Genomic DNA, 18299 nt, shown 5'->3' with positions numbered 1-18299 from the left:
AGACAGTGGGAGGAAAAGAGAGGGGAGACAGACGGAGGAAAAGAGAGGGGAGACAGAGGAAAGAAGGGAGAGGTGGAGACAGAGGAAAAGAGAGGGGAGACAGAGGGAGGAAAAGAGAGGGGTAAACAGAGAGAGGAAAGGAGAGGGGGAGACAGAGGAAGGAAGAGAGAGGGGTAGACAGAGGAAGGAAGAGAGAGGGGTAGACAGTGGGAGGAAAAGAGAGGGGGGACAGACGGAGGAAAAGAGAGGGGAGACAGAGGAAGGAAGAGAGAGGGGGAGACAGAGGGAGGAAAAGAGAGGGGAGACAGATGGAGGAAAAGAGAGGGGTAGACAGAGGAAGATGGAGGGGTAGACAGAGGAAGGAAGAGAGAGGGGTAGACAGTGGGAGAAAAGAGATGGGGAGACGGAGGGAGGAAAAGAGAGGGAAGACAGAGGAAGGAAGAGAGAGAGAGAGGGGGAGACAGAGGATGGAAGAGAGAGGGGGAGACAGAGGGAGGAAGAGAGAGGGGGAGACAGAGGGAGGAAAAGAGAGGGGTAGACAGAGGAAGGAAGAGAGATGGGTAGACGGAGGAAGGAAGAGAGAGGGTAGACAGTGGGAGGAAAAGAGAGGGGTAGACAGATGGAGGAAAAGAGAGGGGAGACAGAGGAAGGAAGAGAGAGGGGGAGACAGAGGGAGGAAGAAAAAGGGGGAGACAGAGGGAGGAAAAGAGAGGAGTAGACAGAGGAAGGAAGAGAGAGGGGGAGACAGAGGGAGGAAAAGAGAGGGGGGACAGAAGGAGGAAAAGAGAGGGGTAGACAGAGGGAGGAAAAGAGAGGGGGAGACAGAGGAAGGAAGAGAGAGGGGGAGACAGAGGGAGGAAAAGAGAGGGGTAAACAGAGAGAGGAAAGTAGAGGGGGAGACAGAGGAAGGAAGAGAGAGGGGTAGACAGAGAGAGGAAAAGAGAGGGGAGACAGAGGAAGGAAGAGAGAGGGGGGACAGAGGGAGGAAAAGAGAGGGGTAAACAGAGAGAGGAAAGGAGAGGGGGAGACAGAGGAAGGAAGAGAGAGGGGTAGACAGAGAGAGGAAAAGAGAGGGGTAGACAGAGAGAGGAAAGGAGAGGAGGAGACAGAGGAAGGAAGAGAGATGGGTAGACGGAGGAAGGAAGAGAGAGGGGTAGACAGTGGGTGGAAAAGAGAGGGAAGACAGAGGAAGGAAGAGAGAGAGAGGGGGAGACAGAGGAAGGAAGAGAGAGGGGGAGACAGAGGGAGGAAGAGAGAGGGGGAGACAGAGGGAGGAAAAGAGAGGGGTAGACAGAGGAAGGAAGAGAGATGGGTAGACGGAGGAAGGAAGAGAGAGGGGTATACAGTGGGTGGAAAAGAGAGGGGGAGACAGAGGAAGGAAGAGAGAGGGGGAGACAGAGGTAGGAAAGAGAGGGGTAAACAGAGAGAGGAAAAGAGAGGGGGAGACAGAGTAAGGAAGAGAGAGGGGTAGACAGAGGAATGAAGAGAAAGGGGTAGACAGAGGAAGGAAGAGAGAGGGGTAGACAGTGGGAGGAAAAGAGAGGGGGAGACAGACGGAGGAAAAGAGAGGGGAGACAGAGGGAGGGGGAGAGAGGGGGAGACAGAGGGAGGAAAAGAGAGGGAAAAACAGAGAGAGGAAAGGAGAGGGGGAGACAGAGGAAGGAAGAGAGAGGGGTAGACAGAGAGAGGAAAAGAGAGGGGTAAACAGAGAGAGGAAAGGAGAGGGGGAGACAGAGGAAGGAAGAGAGAGGGGTAGACAGAGAGAGGAAAAGAGAGGGGAGACAGAGGAAGGAAGAGAGAGGGGGGACAGAGGGAGGAAAAGAGAGGGGTAAACAGAGAGAGGAAAATAGAGGGGGAGACAGAGGAAGGAAGAGAGAGGGGTAGACAGAGGAATGAAGAGAAAGGGGTAGACAGAGGAAGGAAGAGAGAGGGGTAGACAGAGGGAGGAAAAGAGAGGGGTAGACAGAGGAAGGAAGAGAGATGGGTAGACGGAGGAAGGAAGAGAGAGGGGTAGACAGTGGGAGGAAAAGAGAGGGGGAGACAGAGGGAGGAAAAGAGAGGGAAGACAGAGGAAGGAAGAGAGAGAGAGGGGGAGACAGAGGAAGGAAGAGAGAGGGGGAGACAGAGGGAGGAAGAGAGAGGGGGAGACAGAGGGAGGAAAAGAGAGGGGTAGACAGAGGAAGGAAGAGAGATGGGTAGACAGAGGAAGGAAGAGAGAGGGGTAGACAGTGGGAGGAAAAGAGAGGGGGAGACAGAGGGAGGAAAAGAGAGGGAGACAGAGGAAGGAAGAGAGAGGGGGAGACAGAGGGAGGAAAAGAGAGGGGTAAACAGAGAGAGGAAAGGAGAGGGGAGACAGAGGAAGGAAGAGAGAGGGGTAGACAGAGAGAGGAAAAGAGAGGGGAGACAGAGGAAGGAAGAGAGAGGGGGGACAGAGGGAGGAAAAGAGAGGGGTAAACACAGAGAGGAAAATAGAGGGGGAGACAGAGGAAGGAAGAGAGAGGGGTAGACAGAGGAATGAAGAGAAAGGGGTAGACAGAGGAAGGAAGAGAGAGGGGTAGACAGAGGGAGGAAAAGAGAGGGGTAGACAGAGGAAGGAAGAGAGATGGGTAGACGGAGGAAGGAAGAGAGAGGGGTAGACAGTGGGAGGAAAAGAGAGGGGGAGACAGAGGGAGGAAAAGAGAGGGGAGACAGAGGAAGGAAGAGAGAGGGGGAGACAGAGGGAGGAAGAAAAAGGGGGAGACAGAGGGAGGAAGAAAGAGGGGGAGACAGAGGGAGGAAAAGAGAGGGGTAGACAGAGGAAGGAAGAGAGGGGGGAGACAGAGGGAGGAAAAGAGAGGGGGAGACAGAGGGAGGAAAAGAGGGGAGACAGAGGAAGGAAGAGAGAGGGGGGACAGAGGGAGGAAAAGAGAGGGGTAAACAGAGAGAGGAAAAGAGAGGGGGAGACAGAGGAAGGAAGAGAGTGGGGTAGACAGAGGATTGAAGAGAAAGGGGTAGACAGAGGAAGGAAGAGAGAGGGGTAGACAGTGGGAGGAAAAGAGAGGGGAGACAGACGGAGTAAAAGAGAGGGGAGACAGAGGAAGGAAGAGAGAGGGGGAGACAGAGGGAGGAAAAGAGAGGGGTAAACAGAGAGAGGAAAGGAGAGGGGGAGACAGAGGAAGGAAGAGAGAGGAGTAGACAGAGAGAGGAAAAAAGAGGGGGAGACAGAGGAAGGAAGAGAGAGGGGTAGACAGAGGAATGAAGAGAAAGGGGTAGACAGAGGAAGGAAGAGAGAGGGGTAGACAGTGGGAGGAAAAGAGAGGGGGAGACAGACAGTGGAAAAGAGAGGGGAGACAGAGGAAGAAAGAGAGAGGGGGAGACAGAGGGAGGAAAAGAGAGGGGTAAACAGAGAGAGGAAAGGAGAGGGGGAGACAGAGGAAGGAAAAGAGAGGGGTAAACAGAGAGAGGAAAAGAGAGGGGGAGACAGAGGAAGGAAGAGAGTGGGGTAGACAGAGAAATGAAGAGAAAGGGGTAGACAGAGGAAGGAAGAGAGAGGGGTAGACAGTGGGAGGAAAAGAGAGGGGAGACAGAGGAAGGAAGAGAGTGGGGTAGACAGAGGATTGAAGAGAAAGGGGTAGACAGAGGAAGGAAGAGAGAGGGGGGACAGAGGGAGGAAAAGAGAGGGGTAAACAGAGAGAGGAAAGGAGAGGGGGAGACAGAGGAAGGAAGAGAGAGGGGTAGACAGAGAGAGGAAAAGAGAGGGGTAGACAGAGAGAGGAAAGGAGAGGAGGAGACAGAGGAAGGAAGAGAGATGGGTAGACGGAGGAAGGAAGAGAGAGGGGTAGACAGTGGGTGGAAAAGAGAGGGAAGACAGAGGAAGGAAGAGAGAGAGAGGGGGAGACAGAGGAAGGAAGAGAGAGGGGGAGACAGAGGGAGGAAGAGAGAGGGGGAGACAGAGGGAGGAAAAGAGAGGGGTAGACAGAGGAAGGAAGAGAGATGGGTAGACGGAGGAAGGAAGAGAGAGGGGTATACAGTGGGTGGAAAAGAGAGGGGGAGACAGAGGAAGGAAGAGAGAGGGGGAGACAGAGGTAGGAAAGAGAGGGGTAAACAGTGAGCGGAGAGGAAAAGAGAGGGGGAGACAGAGTAAGGAAGAGAGAGGGGTAGACAGAGGAATGAAGAGAAAGGGGTAGACAGAGGAAGGAAGAGAGAGGGGTAGACAGTGGGAGGAAAAGAGAGGGGGAGACAGACGGAGGAAAAGAGAGGGGAGACAGAGGGAGGGGGAGAGAGGGGGAGACAGAGGGAGGAAAAGAGAGGGATAAACAGAGAGAGGAAAGGAGAGGGGGAGACAGAGGAAGGAAGAGAGAGGGGTAGACAGAGAGAGGAAAAGAGAGGGGTAAACAGAGAGAGGAAAGGAGAGGGGGAGACAGAGGAAGGAAGAGAGAGGGGTAGACAGAGAGAGGAAAAGAGAGGGGAGACAGAGGAAGGAAGAGAGAGGGGGGACAGAGGGAGGAAAAGAGAGGGGTAAACAGAGAGAGGAAAATAGAGGGGGAGACAGAGGAAGGAAGAGAGAGGGGTAGACAGAGGAATGAAGAGAAAGGGGTAGACAGAGGAAGGAAGAGAGAGGGGTAGACAGAGGGAGGAAAAGAGAGGGGTAGACAGAGGAAGGAAGAGAGATGGGTAGACGGAGGAAGGAAGAGAGAGGGGTAGACAGTGGGAGGAAAAGAGAGGGGGAGACAGAGGGAGGAAAAGAGAGGGAAGACAGAGGAAGGAAGAGAGAGAGAGGGGGAGACAGAGGAAGGAAGAGAGAGGGGGAGACAGAGGGAGGAAGAGAGAGGGGGAGACAGAGGGAGGAAAAGAGAGGGGTAGACAGAGGAAGGAAGAGAGATGGGTAGACAGAGGAAGGAAGAGAGAGGGGTAGACAGTGGGAGGAAAAGAGAGGGGGAGACAGAGGGAGGAAAAGAGAGGGGAGACAGAGGAAGGAAGAGAGAGGGGGAGACAGAGGGAGGAAAAGAGAGGGGTAAACAGAGAGAGGAAAGGAGAGGGGGAGACAGAGGAAGGAAGAGAGAGGGGTAGACAGAGAGAGAAAAAGAGGGGAGACAGAGGAAGGAAGAGAGAGGGGGACAGAGGGAGGAAAAGAGAGGGGTAAACACAGAGAGGAAAATAGAGGGGGAGACAGAGGAAGGAAGAGAGAGGGGTAGACAGAGGAATGAAGAGAAAGGGGTAGACAGAGGAAGGAAGAGAGAGGGGTAGACAGAGGGAGGAAAAGAGAGGGGTAGACAGAGGAAGGAAGAGAGATGGGTAGACGGAGGAAGGAAGAGAGAGGGGTAGACAGTGGGAGGAAAAGAGAGGGGGAGACAGAGGGAGGAAAAGAGAGGGGAGACAGAGGAAGGAAGAGAGAGGGGGAGACAGAGGGAGGAAGAAAAAGGGGGAGACAGAGGGAGGAAGAAAGAGGGGGAGACAGAGGGAGGAAAAGAGAGGGGTAGACAGAGGAAGGAAGAGAGGGGGAGACAGAGGGAGGAAAAGAGAGGGGGAGACAGAGGGAGGAAAAGAGAGGGGAGACAGAGGAAGGAAGAGAGAGGGGGACAGAGGGAGGAAAAGAGAGGGGTAAACAGAGAGAGGAAAAGAGAGGGGGAGACAGAGGAAGGAAGAGAGTGGGGTAGACAGAGGATTGAAGAGAAAGGGGTAGACAGAGGAAGGAAGAGAGAGGGGTAGACAGTGGGAGGAAAAGAGAGGGAGACAGACGGAGTAAAAGAGAGGGGAGACAGAGGAAGGAAGAGAGAGGGGGAGACAGAGGGAGGAAAAGAGAGGGGTAAACAGAGAGAGGAAAGGAGAGGGGGAGACAGAGGAAGGAAGAGAGAGGAGTAGACAGAGAGAGGAAAAAAGAGGGGGAGACAGAGGAAGGAAGAGAGAGGGGTAGACAGAGGAATGAAGAGAAAGGGGTAGACAGAGGAAGGAAGAGAGAGGGGTAGACAGTGGGAGGAAAAGAGAGGGGGAGACAGACAGTGGAAAAGAGAGGGGAGACAGAGGAAGAAAGAGAGAGGGGGAGACAGAGGGAGGAAAAGAGAGGGGTAAACAGAGAGAGGAAAGGAGAGGGGGAGACAGAGGAAGGAAAAGAGAGGGGTAAACAGAGAGAGGAAAAGAGAGGGGGAGACAGAGGAAGGAAGAGAGTGGGGTAGACAGAGAAATGAAGAGAAAGGGGTAGACAGAGGAAGGAAGAGAGAGGGGTAGACAGTGGGAGGAAAAGAGAGGGGAGACAGAGGAAGGAAGAGAGAGGAGTAGACAGAGAGAGGAAAAGAGAGGGGGAGACAGAGGAAGGAAGAGAGAGGGGTAGACAGTGGGAGGAAAAGAGAGGGGGAGACAGACAGTGGAAAAGAGAGGGGAGACAGAGGAAGAAAGAGAGAGGGGGAGACAGAGGGAGGAAAAGAGAGGGGTAAACAGAGAGAGGAAAGGAGAGGGGGAGACAGAGGAAGGAAGAGAGAGGGGTAGACAGAGAGAGGAAAAGAGAGGGGTAGACAGAGGAAGGAAGAGAGAGGGGGAGACAGAGGGAGGAAAAGAGAGGGGAGACAGAGGGAGGAAAAGAGAGGGGAGACAGAGGAAGGAAGAGAGAGGGGGAGACAGAGGGAGGAAAAGAGAGGGGTAAACAGAGAGAGGAAAGGAGAGGGGGAGACAGAGGAAGGAAGAGAGGGGGTAGACAGAGAGAGGAAAAGAGAGGGGAGACAGAGGAAGGAAGAGAGAGGGGGACAAGAGAGGGGTAAACAGAGAGAGGAAAAGAGAGGGGGAGACAGAGGAAGGAAGAGAGAGGGGTAGACAGAGGAATGAAGAGAAAGGGGTAGACAGAGGAAGGGAGAGGGGTAGACAGTGGGAGGAAAAGAGGGGGGGAGACAGACAGTGGAAAAGAGAGGGGAGACAGAGGAAGGAAGAGAGAGGGGGATACAGAGGGAGGAAAAGAGAGGGGTAAACAGAGAGAGGAAAGGAGAGGGGGAGACAGAGGAAGGAAGAGAGAGGGGTAGACAGAGAGAGGAAAAGAGAGGGGTAGACAGAGGAAGGAAGAGAGAGGGGGAGACAGAGGGAGGAAAAGAGAGGGGAGACAGAGGGAGGAAAAGAGAGGGGTAGACAGAGGAAGGAAGAGAGAGGGGGAGACAGAGGGAGGAAAAGAGAGGGATAGACAGAGAGAGGAAAAGAGAGGGGTAGACAGAGGAAGGAAGAGAGAGGGGTAGACAGTGGGAGGAAAAGAGAGGGGGAGACAGAGGGAGGAAAAGAGAGGGAAGACAGAGGAAGGAAGAGAGAGAGGGGGGAGACAGAGGAAGGAATAGAGAGGGGGAGACAGAGGGAGGAAGAGAGAGGGGGAGACAGAGGGAGGAAAAGAGAGGGGTAGACAGAGGGAGGAGGAAAAAGGGGGAGACAGAGGGAGGAAGAAAGAGGGGGAGACAGAGGGAGGAAAAGAGAGGGGTAGACAGAGGAAGGAAGAGAGAGGGGGAGACAGAGGGAGGAAAAGAGAGGGGGAGACAGAGGGAGGAAAAGAGAGGGGAGACAGAGGAAGGAAGAGAGAGGGGGACAGGGGGAGGAAAAGAGAGGGGTAAACAGAGAGAGGAAAAGAGGGGGGGAGACAGAGGAAGGAAGAGAGAGGGGTAGACAGAGGAATGAAGAGAAAGGGGTAGACAGAGGAAGGAAGAGAGAGGGGTAGACAGTGGGAGGAAAAGAGAGGGAAGACAGAGGAAGGAAGAGAGAGATAGGGGGAGACAGAGGAAGGAAGAGAGAGGGGGAGACAGAGGGAGGAAGAGAGAGGGGGAGACAGAGGGAGGAAAAGAGAGGGGTAGACAGAGGAAGGAAGAGAGATGGGTAGACGGAGGAAGGAAGAGAGAGGGGTAGACAGTGGGAGGAAAAGAGAGGGGGAGACAGAGGGAGGAAAAGAGAGGGGAGACAGAGGAAGGAAGAGAGAGGGGGAGACAGAGGGAGGAAGAAAGAGGGGGAGACAGAGGGAGGAAGAAAGAGGGGGAGACAGAGGGAGGAAGAAAGAGGGGGAGACAGAGGGAGGAAAAGAGAGGGGTAGACAGAGGAAGGAAGAGAGAGGGGGAGACAGAGGGAGGAAAAGATAGGGGGAGACAGAAGGAGGAAAAGAGAGGGGAGACAGAGGAAGGAAGAGAGAGGGGGGACAGAGGGAGGAAAAGAGAGGGGTAAACAGAGAGAGGAAAAGAGAGGGGGAGACAGAGGAAGGAAGAGAGTGGGGTAGACAGAGGAATGAAGAGAAAGGGGTAGACAGAGGAAGGAAGAGAGAGGGGTAGACAGTGGGAGGAAAAGAGAGGGGGAGACAGATAGAGGAAAAGAGAGGGGAGACAGAGGAAGGAAGAGAGAGGGGGAGACAGAGGGAGGAAAAGAGAGGGTAAACAGAGAGAGGAAAGGAGAGGGGGAGACAGAGGAAGGAAGAGAGAGGGGTAGACAGAGAGAGGAAAAGAGAGGGGTAGACAGAGGAAGGAAGAGAGAGGGGGAGACAGAGGGAGGAAAAGAGAGGGGAGACAGAGGGAGGAAAAGAGAGGGGTAGACAGAGGAAGGAAGATGGAGTGGTAGACAGAGGAAGGAAGAGAGAGGGGTAGACAGTGGGAGGAAAAGAGAGGGGGAGACAGAGGGAGGAAGAGAGAGGGGGAGACAGAGGGAGGAAAAGAGAGGGAAGACAGAGGAAGGAAGAGAGAGGGGGAGACAGAGGAAGGAAGAGAGAGGGGGAGACAGAGGGAGGAAGAGAGAGGGGGAGACAGAGGGAGGAAAAGAGAGGGGTAGACAGAGGAAGGAAGAGAGATGGGTAGACGGAGGGAGGAAGAAAGAGGGGGAGACAGAGGGAGGAAAAGAGAAGGGGAGACAGAGGGAGGAAGAGAGAGGGGTAGACAGAGGAAGGAAGAGAGAGGGGTAGACAGAGGGAGGAAGAGAGAGGGGAGACAGAGGGGGGAAAAGATAGGGGAGACAGAGGAAGGAAGAGAGAGGGGGAGACAGAGGAAAAGAGAGGGGTACACAGAGGGAGGAAAAGAGAGGGGTAGACAGAGGAAGGAAGAGAGAGGGGTAGACAGAGGGAGGAAAAGAGAGGGGAGACAGAGGAAGGAAGAGAGAGGGGGAGACAGAGGAAAAGAGAGGGGTACACAGAGGGAGGAAAAGAGAGGGGTAGACAGAGGAAGGAAGAGAGAGGGGTAGACAGAGGGAGGAAAAGAGAGGGGAGACAGAGGAAGGAAGAGAGAGGGGGAGACAGAGGAAGGAAGAGAGAGGGGTACACAGAGGGAGGAAGATAGAGGGGGAGACAGAGGGAGGAAAAGAGAGGGGAGACAGAGGGAGGAAAAGAGAGGGGTACACAGAGGGAGGAACATAGAGGGGGAGACAGAGGGAGGAAAAGAGAGGGGTACACAGAGGAAGGAAGAGGGGGAGACAGAGGGAGGAAAAGAGAGGGGTAGACAGAGGGAGGAAGATAGAGGAGACAGATGGAGGAAAAAAGAGGGGAGACAGAGGGAGGAAAAGAGAGGGGGAGACATAGGGAGGAAAAGAGAGGGGTACACAGAGGAAGGAAGAGAGGGGGAGACAGAGGGAGGAAAAGAGAGGGGTAGACAGAGGGAGGAAGATAGAGGGGGAGACAGAGGGAGGAAAAGAGAGGGGGGGACATAGGGAGGAAAAGAGAGGGGTACACAGAGGAAGGAAGAGAGGGGGGAGACAGAGGGAGGAAAAGAGAGGGGGAGACATAGGGAGGAAAAGAGAGGGGTCAGATGAAGATGAGAACGACTAACAAAGCAGAATAAACCGATTAACACCTTTCTCATCCTCTGATGACTCTAACCAGAGACCAGACCTTGGAGGAGTGATTGAGCTTGAAGGACAGTCATATTTTGTGGAACACGGGATTCTACACCAACAGTCTAAAACCCAGCAGTCTGTCTGTCCCTGGGCACTGCATTGTGTTCTACCTTGAGACTTAAATGATTCCTGATGTCTCACAATGTCTCTGTATATCCGAGTCAACCAAACCATGTGACTATGTGAAGGTAAAAGGAAGGACATGGTATAGTAAAGTAAATTACAGTATAGTATATATTGTATAGTACAGTACAGTACGGCAGCGTAGCGTAGTGGTTAGAGCGTTGGACTAGTAACCGGAAGGTTGCGAGTTCAAACCCTCGAGCTGACAAGGTACATTTCTGTCGTTCTGCCCCTGAACAGGCAGTTAACCCACTGTTCCCAGGCCGTCATTGAAAATAAGAATATGTTCTTAACTGACTTGCCTGGTTAAATAAAGGTAAAATTAAAAAATTAAAAACAGTTCTTAACTGACTTGCCTGGTTAAATAAAGGTAAAATTAAAAAATTAAAAATAGTATAGTATTGTACAGTATAGTATATAAAAATTGGGAGGTTCGAGCCCTGAATGCTGATTGGCTGACAGCTGTGGTATATTAGACTGTTTACCACAGGCTGTGTCCAGGAACTTTGCATTGCGTTGTATGTAAAAACGACATTTAACCATGTTATATTGGCCATAAAACCCACCTCCTCGGGCCGAATTGCTTAAGTATAGTATAGTATAGTATAGTATAGTATAGTATAGTATAGTATAGTATAGTATAGTATAGTATAGTATAGTATAGTATAGTATAGTATAGTGCCCTGAACTGCAAACAAACCAAACAGTTTTCAATGGATGAACTGTGAATTATAAACAAAATAATAAACCTTTATTATCTGCTCCTCTTCCTGGCCAAGGGAAGTTGTGTGTTGAGAGTCAAGGTGTGTCAAAGAGGTGTTGTAGAGAGGAAATCGATGGAGGTAAATTGCTCTGGGTGTTGAGAGTATTGATGCAGACAGACGATCTGTTACTGCAGTCGTTGTTTGTTCTCTGTCCCCTACAGCCTTCCATTTCATGGCTTCTCCTCACGTTGCACTACGGCAAGAGTGAACTGTCCATAGCTCTCTCTTTCTCACTCTCTGTCTGTGTCTCTGTCTCTCTCTCTCTCTCTCTGTTTAAAGCTTTCCTCACTATTCTTATCTGAATCTCATTTATTCTGTCCCCCTGCTTGTCCCTCCCTCCCTCCCTCCTTCCTTCCCTCCCTCCTTCCTTCCTTCCCTCCCTCCCTCCCTCCCTCCCTCCCTCCTCCGTCCGTCCTTCCTTCCTTCCTTCCTTCCTTCCTTCCTTCCCTCCCTCCCTCCCTCCCTCCCTCCCTCCCTCCCTCCCTCCCTCCCTCCCTCCCTCCCTCCCTCTCTCTCAGCAGGGAGGTAAAGGATCGTGGTGCTCTCTCCCCTGGCTCCCTACTTCCTCACGCATCATCATCGCCAACAAACCCTGGCTCCGATTGGTCCTCACCATGACAACCACCGCTGTTATACTTGTCATGGCTGTTTTCAACATGGTGAGGAACCAATTTACTGATTTTGCTGGTTGATCTTGTGTGTGTGTGTGTGTGTGTGTGCGTGCGTGCGTGTGTGTGTGCGTGCGGATGTTTTCAGGCAAAACTGCCATTACAGCCATCAAAACGATCACACCGGAATACAGCCTAGTATAACTTCTCTTCTCCCCTTGTCTTTCTCATCTCCTCTAAACTTCTTTCCAGTTCTTCCTGGAAGATGAGGTTCTGACCACACCCCCTACCATGAACTTGACCAATGACAGCATGCTCAGCTCCCACAGCCCCACCCACCTCACGGATGGGAATAAGTTCTACCTGCCTGTGAGTACATCTACCAGAGTAGGCACAAAAAAAATGTAAATGACAATAATGAATAAATATAACATGGATATTTACAGGGTGTACCAAGTCAATGTACGGGGGTATGAAGTAATTAAGGTAGCTATGTACTGTGTGTGTGTGTGTGTGTGTGTGGCATCAGTATGCATGTGTGTGTGTGGCATCAGTATGCATGTGTGTGTGTGGCCGTATGCGTGTGTGTTTGTTAGGGTGTAAGTATGTGTGAGTGTGTCTGTAGTGTCCTGTGTGTCTGTAGTGTCCTGTGTGTCTGTAGTGTCCTGTGTGTCTGTAGTGTCCTGTGTGTGTGTGAGTGTGTCTGTAGTGCCCTGTGTGTCTGTAGTGTCCTGTGTGTCTGTAGTGTCCTGTGTGTCTGTAGTGTCCTGTGTGTGTGTAGTGTCCTGTGTGTCTGTAGTGTCCTGTGTGTCTGTAGTGTCCTGTGTGTCTGTAGTGTCCTGTGTGTGTCCTGTGTGTCTGTAGTGTCCTGTGTGTCTGTAGTGTCCTGTGTGTCTGTAGTGTCCTGTGTGTGTCCTGTGTGTCTGTAGTGTCCTGTGTGTCTGTAGTGTCCTGTGTGTCTGTAGTGTCCTGTGTTTCTGTAGTGTCCTGTGTGTCTGTAGTGTCCTGTGTGTCTGTAGTGTCCTGTGTGTCTGTAGTGTCCTGTGTGTCTGTAGTGTCCTGTGTGTGTGTGAGTGTGTCTGTAGTGTCCTGTGTGTCTGTAGTGTCCTGTGTGTATGTAGTGTCCTGTGTGTGTGTGAGTGTGTCTGTAGTGTCCTGTGTGTCTGTAGTGTCCTGTGTGTCTGTAGTGTCCTGTGTGTCTGTAGTGTCCTGTGTGTCTGTAGTGTCCTGTGTGTGTGTAGTGTCCTGTGTGTCTGTAGTGTCCTGTGTGTCTGTAGTGTCTTGTGTGTCTGTAGTGTCCTGTGTGTCTGTAGTGTCCTGTGTGTCTGTAGTGTCCTGTGTGTCTGTAGTGTCCTGTGTGTGTGTAGTGTCCTGTGTGTCTGTAGTGTCCTGTGTGTCTGTAGTGTCCTGTGTGTGAGTGTGTCTGTAGTGTCCTGTGTGTCTGTAGTGTCCTGTGTGTCTGTAGTGTCCTGTGTGTCTGTAGTGTCCTGTGTGTCTGTAGTGTCCTGTGTGTGAGTGTGTCTGTAGTGTCCTGTGTGACTGTAGTGTCCTGTGTGTCTGTAGTGTCCTGTGTGTCTGTAGTGTCCTGTGTGTCTGTAGTGTCCTGTGTGTGAGTGTGTCTGTAGTGTCATGTGTGTCTGTAGTGTCCTGTGTGTCTGTAGTGTCCTGTGTGTCTGTAGTGTCCTGTGTGTGAGTGTGTCTGTAGTGTCCTGTGTGTCTGTAGTGTCCTGTGTGTCTGTAGTGTCCTGTGTGTGTGTAGTGTCCTGTGTGTGTGTAGTGTCCTGTGTGTCTGTAGTGTCCTGTGTGTCTGTAGTGTCCTGTGTGTCTGTAGTGTCCTGTGTGTCTGTAGTGTCCTGTGTGTCTGTAGTGTCCTGTGTGTCTGTAGTGTCCTGTGTGTGTGTAGTGTCCTGTGTGTCTGTAGTGTCCTGTGTGTCTGTAGTGTCCTGTGTGTCTGTAGTGTCCTGTGTGTCTGTAGTGTCCTGTGTGTGTGTAGTGTCCTGTGTGTGTGTAGTGTCCTGTGTGTCTGTAGTGTCCTGTGTGTGTGTAGTGTCCTGTGTGTCTGTAGTGTCCTGTGTGTGTGTAGTGTCCTGTGTGTCTGTAGTGTCCTGTGTGTCTGTAGTGTCCTGTGTGTCTGTAGTGTCCTGTGTGTCTGTAGTGTCCTGTGTGTCTGTAGTGTCCTGTGTGTGTGTAGTGTCCTGTGTGTCTGTAGTGTCCTGTGTGTCTGTAGTGTCCTGTGTGTGTGTAGTGTCCTATGTGTCTGTAGTGTCCTGTGTGTGTGTAGTGTCCTGTGTGTCTGTAGTGTCCTGTGTGTCTGTAGTGTCCTGTGTGTCTGTAGTGTCCTATGTGTCTGTAGTGTCTTGTGTGTGTGTGTGCATATATTCTGTGCAGGAGAATTAGTTAAACAAATGATCAATGCAGTTAGTCCGGGTAGCCATTTGATGAGTTGTTTAGCAGCCTTGTTTAGCAGCCTTGTTTAGCAGCCTTGTTTAGCAGCCTTGTTTAGCAGTCTTTTGGCTTGGGGGTAGAAGCTGTTCAGAGTCCTGTTGTTTCCAGACACTGGTACAGCTTGTTGTATAGTAGCAGAGAGAGCAGTCTATGGCTTGGATAGCTGGAGGCCTTCCTCCGACATCAACTGGTATAGAAGCAATGAATGGCAGTGAGCTAGGACCCAGTGATGTACTGGGCCGTACTCACCACCCTCTGTAGTGCCTTGCGGTTGGGTGCCTTGCAGTGGCCGTACCAAGTGGTGATGCGGCCACTCAAGATGCTCTCAATGGTGCAGCTGCAGAACGTTTTGAGGATCTGAGGGCCCATGCCAAATCTTTTCAGCCTCCTGAGGGTTAAAAGGCACTGTTGTACACTTTTCACAACTGTGTGGGTGTGTGTGGACCATGTTCATTCCTTAGTTATGTGGACACCGAGGAGCTTCGACTCGCTCCTCTACAGCCCCATGGGGGGCGTGCTCACCCCTCCATTTCCTGTGGTCCACGATCAGCTCCTTTGTCTTGTTGACGTTAAGGGAGAGGTTTCTGTCCTGGCACCACACTGCTTCCTATTGGCTCCTCCCTATTGGCTGCTTTGTCATCAGTGATCAGTCCTACTACTGTTGTGTCATCAACAAACTTAACGATGATGGTGTTAGATTCATGGGAGGCGAGGCAGTCGTGGGTGGACAGGGAGTACAGGAGGGGACTAAGCACACATCCCAGAGGGCCCCCTGTGTCTGTTGATTTTCAGTGTGGTGGATGTGTTGTTGCCTACCATCACTGCCTGGGGGAGGCCCATCAGGATGTCCAGGAACCAGTTTCAGAGGGAGGTGTTCAGTCCCAGGGTCCTGAGCTTGGAAGGACTATGGTGTTGAATGCTCAGCTGTAATTCTTATATAGGTATTCCTTTTGTTCAAATGGGTGAGGGCAGTGCAATAGAGATTGCGTCATCTGTGGATCTGTTGGGGCAGTGTGAGAAGTGTGGTTCTAGGGTGTCTGGGAGGATGGCGTTGATATGCGAGCCATACGGTCGTACTACGGGTCGCTAGTCATTTAGACAGGCTACTTTGGTACTAGGACTATGGTGGTCTGCTTGAAACAAGTTACTATTACAGACCGGGAATAGGTTGAACATGTCAGTGAAGACACTTTATTATTTTTTATTTTTTTACTTTTATTTACCTAGGCAAGTCAGTTAAGAACAAATTCTTATTTTCAATGACTGTCTAGGAACAGTGGGTTAACTGCCTGCTCAGGGGCAGAACGACAGATTTGTACCTTGTCAGCTCGGGGGTTTGAACTTGCAACCTTCCGGTTACTAGTCCAACGCTCTAACGAGGCTACCATGCCGCCCCACTTGCCAGCTGGTCAGTGTGTACTCTTAGTACGTGTCCTGGTTTTCCGTCTGACTCCGCAGCCTTGCGAATGTTAACCTGTTTAAAGGTCTTACTCACATTGGCTACGGAGAGCAAGATCACACAGTCATCCGGAACAGCTGGTTCAGTGTTGCTTGCCTCGAGGCGAGTGTAGAAGACATTTAGCTTTTCTATTAGACTTGCATCACTGGGCAGCTCACGGCTGGGTTTGCTTTGTAATCTGTGATAGTTTTCAAGCCCTGCCACATCCGTTGAGCATCAGAGCCGGCGTTATAGGACTCGATCTTAGCCCTGTATTGATGCGTTGCTATTTGATGGCTTGTCAGAGGTCAGACAGAGCGGGATTTCTTATATGCATCCAGATCCCGCTCCTTAAAAGCAGTAGTTATAGCCTAAAGCTCAGGGTGGATGATCAGTGTTGCTTCTGGTTGGTGTATGTATGTGCGGTCCCTTTGGGGACGACGTCGTCGATGCGCGGGACACAAAAGTTTTTTTTTACCTAAACATGCAAACACCATCAGATAGAATTCATAGTAAGCGGTACACTGGAATGACATTCAGAAGAACTGGAATGGCATTCAGAAGAACTGGAATGGCATTCAGAAGAACTGGAATGGCATTCAGAAGAACTGAAACGGCATTCAGAAGAACTGGAATGGCATTCAGAAGAACTGGAACGGCATTCAGAAGAACTGAAATGGCATTCAGAAGAACTGAAACGGCATTCAGAAGAACTGGAACGGCATTCAGAAGAACTGGAACGGCATTCAGAAGAACTGGAATGGCATTCACTCTCATAAGATGGATGGCCAAAATAACTGAAAGCCACACTGCCAATAAGCCACAAATATAACCGCATTGAAGCATCCCACTGGGCACACACTGGTTGAATCAACATTGTTTCATGTCAGTTCAATTAAATGATGTCTGTGCCCTGTGGGATACGTCACGGGGCTTCTATATGCACCATGCCACCGCTTACTTCATTAGTTCATTTAGCAAACAAGACAGCTCATAATCCAGTGCATTTATCACAGTCAACACACCTATATTTTTGCTTTAATTTGCTATAAAGCTGTACATTTCTCTCTCAACCTCATGGCAAAATGTGTAGAATTGCAGGAAATGAGCTGTTTTTGGGGGGGCCCAGGTACATTTCTACAGCCCCACCCACCAACAAATGTCTGGCTACGCTACTGACATCTACTTTGGGTCAGACCTGGGTTTCAAATATTTCGGATACTTCTGGTGAAAACTTGCTTTATTCCATGTACTGTGTTTCGTGAAGTTATAGTGTTCATCGCTAGCTTTCTGTTTTTATTAGTTCACAACGGAACATTTATTTGACAGAAATCACTCCTTTGTGCACTATTTTAAGTCAACAATCACATTTCTTTAACCAGGGCCACAAAAATAATGTTTGTTAACATTGTCTATCAATAAACGTTGCGTTACATCAATCAATCAGTGTGTGTGTGTGTGTGTGTGTGTGTGTGTGTGTGTGTGTGTGTGTGTGTGTGTGTGTGTGTGTGTGTGTGTGTGTGTGTGTGTGTGTGTGTGTGTGTGTGTGTGTGTGTGTGTGTGTGTGTGTGTGTGTGTGTGTGTGTGTCATTGTGACACAGAGGGATCTAGAAGTGGCCTGGCTGTTGACTTGGATAGTATCTCAATAGTCTAAAGTCTCCTCTCCATGTCTCCTCTCCTTGTCTCCTCTCCTTCATCCCAGGAGTCCAAAGTAGTTGAAGTTCATGGGAGGTTGGCTTGCATCTGGTGTGCTGTAGCAACTGTGTTTTTCCCGCAATTGCATTTGAATTACTCGCACGACAGCTCTAGGCTTCCTGCCGTGCTTTGCACACTTCACACATATTCACCCGCTCCTAGCTACGTCTGAGACGATCTCTGTCTGTTAGAAACAAAAAACTCTGTCCTCCTGAGATTGAGTATTGACATAGTGTGTGTTATCAGCACCAGAGAGCAGCCTTGGTGACTAGAGCTCAGTAAGCTCATTACTGATGTTTTACGCCTCAAGGAACTCATAAACTAAATGAAAAAAATGAATGAACCGACCCAGTCCATTGTACCATCTTTCAGATCTTTACCTTCTTATTGTTCATGTTCTGTGTACAAGTTTATTCAATAGTTAACAGTAAAATTTTACACATCATTACCCTCCTCCATAGTGTCCAACACCTCAATCTTATCCCACGATTTGGTAAATAGACCTTCTTATAGACCCATTTCTGTTGAATAATTGTGGTTTTCTACTTTTCACATGTCTGATACATGTTGACCCTGTAGCCATTCACAGCCCACAATCTGATTTAATGTGGCCCCTACTTCTAGTTCAGGCTAAGCCAGCCTTCATTCACACACACCTCTCTTTGCCATTAGTCTTGGCTGGGAGCCAATACCCTCTATTATCTGCATTAGTACTATTTCTTCTTTTTTCTCTCTTTTCTTTTCACATACACACCTCTCTTTGCTAATAGCCCGAACCCATGTCTCCTATCTTCTAAATGTAATGATGTTTACCCTACTGCGTCGCGGCCGCTATAAGTCAGCCAGTAATAGCTAGTCCTGATTCACTACTCTCCACAGGCTCAGTTAGTCTTCCTTTCTTCCATTCTTTCTTTCTTTCCCTCTTAATTGCTGTTTCTCCCTTCCTTCCTACCTCTCTATCTCCCTACCTACCTACCTACCTACCTACCTACCTACCTACCTACCTACCTACCTACCTACCTACCTACCTACCTACCTACCTACCTACCTACCTCCCTCCCTCCCTCCCTTCCTTCCTTCCTTCCTTCCTTCCTACCTACCTCCCTACCTCCCTTCCTTCCTCCCTACCTACCTCCCTACCTACCTACCTACCTACCTACCTACCTACCTACCTACCTACCTACCTACCTCTCCTTCCTTCCTTCCTTCCTCCCTACCTACCTACCTACCTACCTACCTACCTACCTACCTACCTACCTTCCTTCCTTCCTTCCTTCCTTCATCCCTACCTCCCTTCCTCCCTCCCTACCTACCTACCTACCTACCTACCTACCTACCTACCTACCTACCTACCTACCTACCTACCTACCTTCCTTCCTTCCTTCCTCCCTACCTCCCTACCTCCCTACCTCCCTACCTCCCTAC

The 18299-nt window shown here is 50.6% G+C and overlaps 1 protein-coding gene across 4 annotated transcripts in view; it reads left to right on the top strand.

Moving 5' to 3' along the window:
- adcy2b (adenylate cyclase 2b (brain)) overlaps positions 1-18299 on the top strand; it is a 139993-nt gene that overhangs the window by 102026 nt on the left and 19668 nt on the right. For all 4 annotated transcript variants that reach the window (XM_046361819.1, XM_046361818.1, XM_046361820.1 and 1 more), the window contains 2 exons: positions 11207-11347; positions 11549-11665. In XM_046361819.1, the coding sequence (XP_046217775.1) occupies positions 11207-11347; positions 11549-11665 (258 nt within the window). The remainder of the gene's footprint in view (positions 1-11206; positions 11348-11548; positions 11666-18299) is intronic.

The sequence above is a fragment of the Oncorhynchus gorbuscha genome, linkage group LG09 (assembly GCF_021184085.1).
Source record: "Oncorhynchus gorbuscha isolate QuinsamMale2020 ecotype Even-year linkage group LG09, OgorEven_v1.0, whole genome shotgun sequence".
Lineage (NCBI taxonomy): Eukaryota > Metazoa > Chordata > Actinopteri > Salmoniformes > Salmonidae > Oncorhynchus > Oncorhynchus gorbuscha.
The sequence above is the reverse complement of the archived record's forward strand: the minus strand, read 5'-3'. Positions and strand labels throughout refer to the sequence as shown.